The sequence below is a fragment of the Sinocyclocheilus rhinocerous genome, unplaced genomic scaffold (genome assembly GCF_001515625.1).
Source record: "Sinocyclocheilus rhinocerous isolate Xijiao unplaced genomic scaffold, SAMN03320098_v1.1 scaffold1967, whole genome shotgun sequence".
Lineage (NCBI taxonomy): Eukaryota > Metazoa > Chordata > Actinopteri > Cypriniformes > Cyprinidae > Sinocyclocheilus > Sinocyclocheilus rhinocerous.
The window spans coordinates 589,779-593,339 of record NW_015626474.1 but is presented as its reverse complement, the minus strand read 5'-3'; the positions used below and the strand labels follow the sequence as shown (position 1 = coordinate 593,339).

General features: G+C 36.5%; 1 protein-coding gene across 1 annotated transcript in view; it reads left to right on the top strand.

Moving 5' to 3' along the window:
* Positions 1–3,561, top strand: part of frmd7 (FERM domain containing 7) — an 18,207-nt gene that overhangs the window by 8,347 nt on the left and 6,299 nt on the right. The window contains exons 6-11 of the mRNA XM_016522207.1: positions 197–275; positions 351–448; positions 524–638; positions 2,327–2,474; positions 2,556–2,651; positions 2,787–2,950. Coding sequence (XP_016377693.1) covers positions 197–275; positions 351–448; positions 524–638; positions 2,327–2,474; positions 2,556–2,651; positions 2,787–2,950 — 700 coding nt within the window. The remainder of the gene's footprint in view (positions 1–196; positions 276–350; positions 449–523; positions 639–2,326; positions 2,475–2,555; positions 2,652–2,786; positions 2,951–3,561) is intronic.

Genomic DNA, 3,561 nt, shown 5'->3' with positions numbered 1-3,561 from the left:
TTCATCAGATTTGGAGAAATGTAGCATCAGTGTCTCAGCAATGGATGCTCTGCAGTGAATGGGTGCCGTCAGAATGAGAGTCCAAACAGCTGATAAAAACATCACAATAATCCACACCACTCCAGTAAAAATTAACATCTGTGAAGGGAAAAGCTGATAAACAACCAAAAACGATATTCTCCTCTTCTTAAAACAGGAAGGAACGATCCGACTTTCCGCTTCATAGTCAAGTTTTTCCCTCCAGACCCAGGACAACTGCAGAAAGAACTAACCAGGTGCAGCACAGCCCATCACACACTACATCAAACAATAACGGCACAGTGAACATCTCTGGACTCCGTCTCTCACAGGTATCTGTTTGCGCTGCAGATCAAGCAGGATCTGTCTAACGGCAGTCTGACGTGTAACGATAACAGCGCTGCTCTGCTGGTTTCCGATCTTCTTCAGGGTATGCAGACGTTCCCATGCTGCTTGTGTTTGATTGAACTAATGTGACTGAAGTAATGTCTGCGTGTTTCTGCAGCAGAGATTGGCGACTATGTAGAAGAGCTGGACAAGCAGCATTTGGACAACAAGAGGTACATTCCAAACCAAGAGTGCCTCCACAAAAAGATCATGCGTTTCCATAGGAGACACGGGTAATGTTCAGTTAATAGTCAGTCATAGTGCTTCGCTGATTTACAAATGCCTCGTATGCACACAATACAAAGAGATTTTACTTGAGGCCTTTATGTATAATGCAGTGTAAGGTATTCATAGTGTACGATATTCATTTTCATAAAAATTACAACCATTTAAAATGCAATATATTCCTTGTTACATCGGAAATTGGTTGTTTATCATGTGTTTTAATGCATTATATTTTGTGTGTAACAGTGAATAGATAAGTATTATAATGCATTATAACTGTGGTTAGAGTTATTAATGACATAATTAAGTGACGTGCATTATAAGAAATGATTAATGCATTAAAATACTTTTATGATGCATTTTATAAAAAGGCTACAAATGAAGTGTTACCAAGATTTTTTTTAAAATCAATATTATGAAATAAAGTAAAATATAATTTGTCACGATTATGAGTGTTACTGTGTATTAAATATGAGAAAGTTATTTGTCAGTTATGTTTATGGTTTGGTTCAGTGTTTTTTTTTTTTTTAGTATAATTGAGATACCATTATGGTTTTTATTTATATTTTAAATATACAAAATATAGTTTGTATTTTTAGAATTTTAGAATTTTTTTTACATATATATATATATATATTGGTATATACACATTTCAGTGTTTTAGTTATTTTAGTACATAATTTTAGAACATTTTACACGAAATTAAAATGAGAAATGTTGCCTTGAAATAAAAAGTTTTATATCTTGGTTTTGAAAATATATATTTTTTCTGTTAAAATGGAGAAATATAAAACTATTTTTATAGAAACAACATTTTACGTTTATTTCTAAATATGCATATAAAATGATTCTTCTGATGAATAGTTCAAAAGGACAGCATTTAATCTTTTGTAATATTATACATTTTTTACTGTCACTTTTGATCAATTTAATGCAAATAAAAGCATTAATTTCTGTGTGTTTTTTTAAGTCGTGCCCCAAACATTTGAATGGTTTCTACAAAAATGTTGGTCACACTTTAGTTTGAGGAGCAGTTCTCACTATTAACTAAGACTTTTGCCTCAATAAACTCCTAATTACTGCTTAATAATAATTAGTAATCTAGTTGTTAGTTTAGGTATAGTGTTGGATTAAGAGATCTAAAATATGCTCATGCAGAATAAGACATTAATATGTGCTTTATAAGTATCAATAAACAGCCAATATGTTGGTAATATGCATGCTAATAAGCAACTGTTAACAGTGAGAATTGGTCCCTAAACTAAAGTGTGACCAAAACATTAAGCAGCAAACACAGACGTCAACACTGACAATAAGATGAAATGTTTTTAATGATTTCTGAAGGATCATGGATCGTTTGTCACAGATGCAGACTTAAAAACAACACAAAGACTCAGTAAAACACCCCGGATGTGTTTTCTCTGTGCTGTAGAGGTCAATCCCCAGCCGAAGCGGACGGTCAGTTGCTTGAAGTGGCCCGTAAGCTGGACATGTACGGCATCCGGCCTCACGCCGCCAGCGATGGAGAGGACATGAGAATCAATTTAGCCGTCACTCACTCTGGAGTGCTGTGACAATAAGATGAAATGTTTTTAATGATTTCTGAAGGATCATGGATCGTTTGTCACAGATGCAGACTTAAAAACAACACAAAGACTCAGTAAAACACCCCGGATGTGTTTTCTCTGTGCTGTAGAGGTCAATCCCCAGCCGAAGCGGACGGTCAGTTGCTTGAAGTGGCCCATAAGCTGGACATGTACGGCATCCGGCCTCACGCCGCCAGCGATGGAGAGGACATGAGAATCAATTTAGCCGTCACTTACTCTGGAGTGCTGGTTTTTCAGGTAGGGACTGTGTCATTCATGATAAAGCCAGGTTAAGCATTAGCAGCTTTAACACGGCTATCTTTTGTGTTTTTATTTTAGGGAAATACTCAAATAAACACTTTCAGCTGGGCCAATATTCGCAAACTCAGCTTCAAGAGAAAACACTTTTTGATAAAACTTCATGCAACAATTGCGGTAATTATTTTTGCTCATCCTCCAAAGAATGGCATTTCGTAATGGAAAATATCATGGACAAATATCCATGGTCCTTGTTTATGTGGCATGAGGAACAAATCTGAAAAATGGTTTTGCGTCATTGTGTCTGTTCAGGAGTCTCGTAAGGACACCGTCGAGTTTGCCATGGCCAGTCGTGACGTCTGCAAGGCCTTCTGGAAGATGTGTGTGGAATACCATGCCTTCTTCCGTCTTTCTGAGAAACCGAAGGGCAAGCAAAAATCACTCCTCTACAGCAAGGTATCTTGCTTTAGATACAGGTAGATAGATACTGTCAAAAACAATACAGTACTACAGAATAACGCTATTTAATGTTGTTCTGGTGTGCTGCCCTGCAAAGGCAAAATTCAGTGAAAATTTATGTCAAAATTGGTGTAGAAGAGTACGCAACAATATTCATTGCTGGTATTCTGTATCTCTTTTGTGTTCCCAGTAAAGATCGTGATCTTTATGTACTTTAGTATGTATGTAATATTTTGGCTGCACTGAAGCATAAAATACCGTAGTCTGCAGATGTTTAGGAAACATGCTAACTTTCTCTGAAAAACAATGCTACAGCCGTTTATTCTGCTTTGAAATGTGTGTTCCGTGTCGGAATGTTGGGTTTTGTTTTGGTCTGTGACTCCGCCCACTGCCAATTTAACCAATAGGATTTCGACACCCCGGGTTGCCAGTTGGTGGAAAACACGTGTATTACAGCCATGGAAGCCATCAAACGGCTATTATTAAAGGGGTCATATGATGCTTTTTTAAAGATCAATATTTTGTGTATTTGGTGTAACAGAATATGTTGACATGCTTTAATGTTCAAAAAACACATTATTTTTCAAATACTGTACATTATTGTAAGTCCTCTATGCCCCGCCTCTCT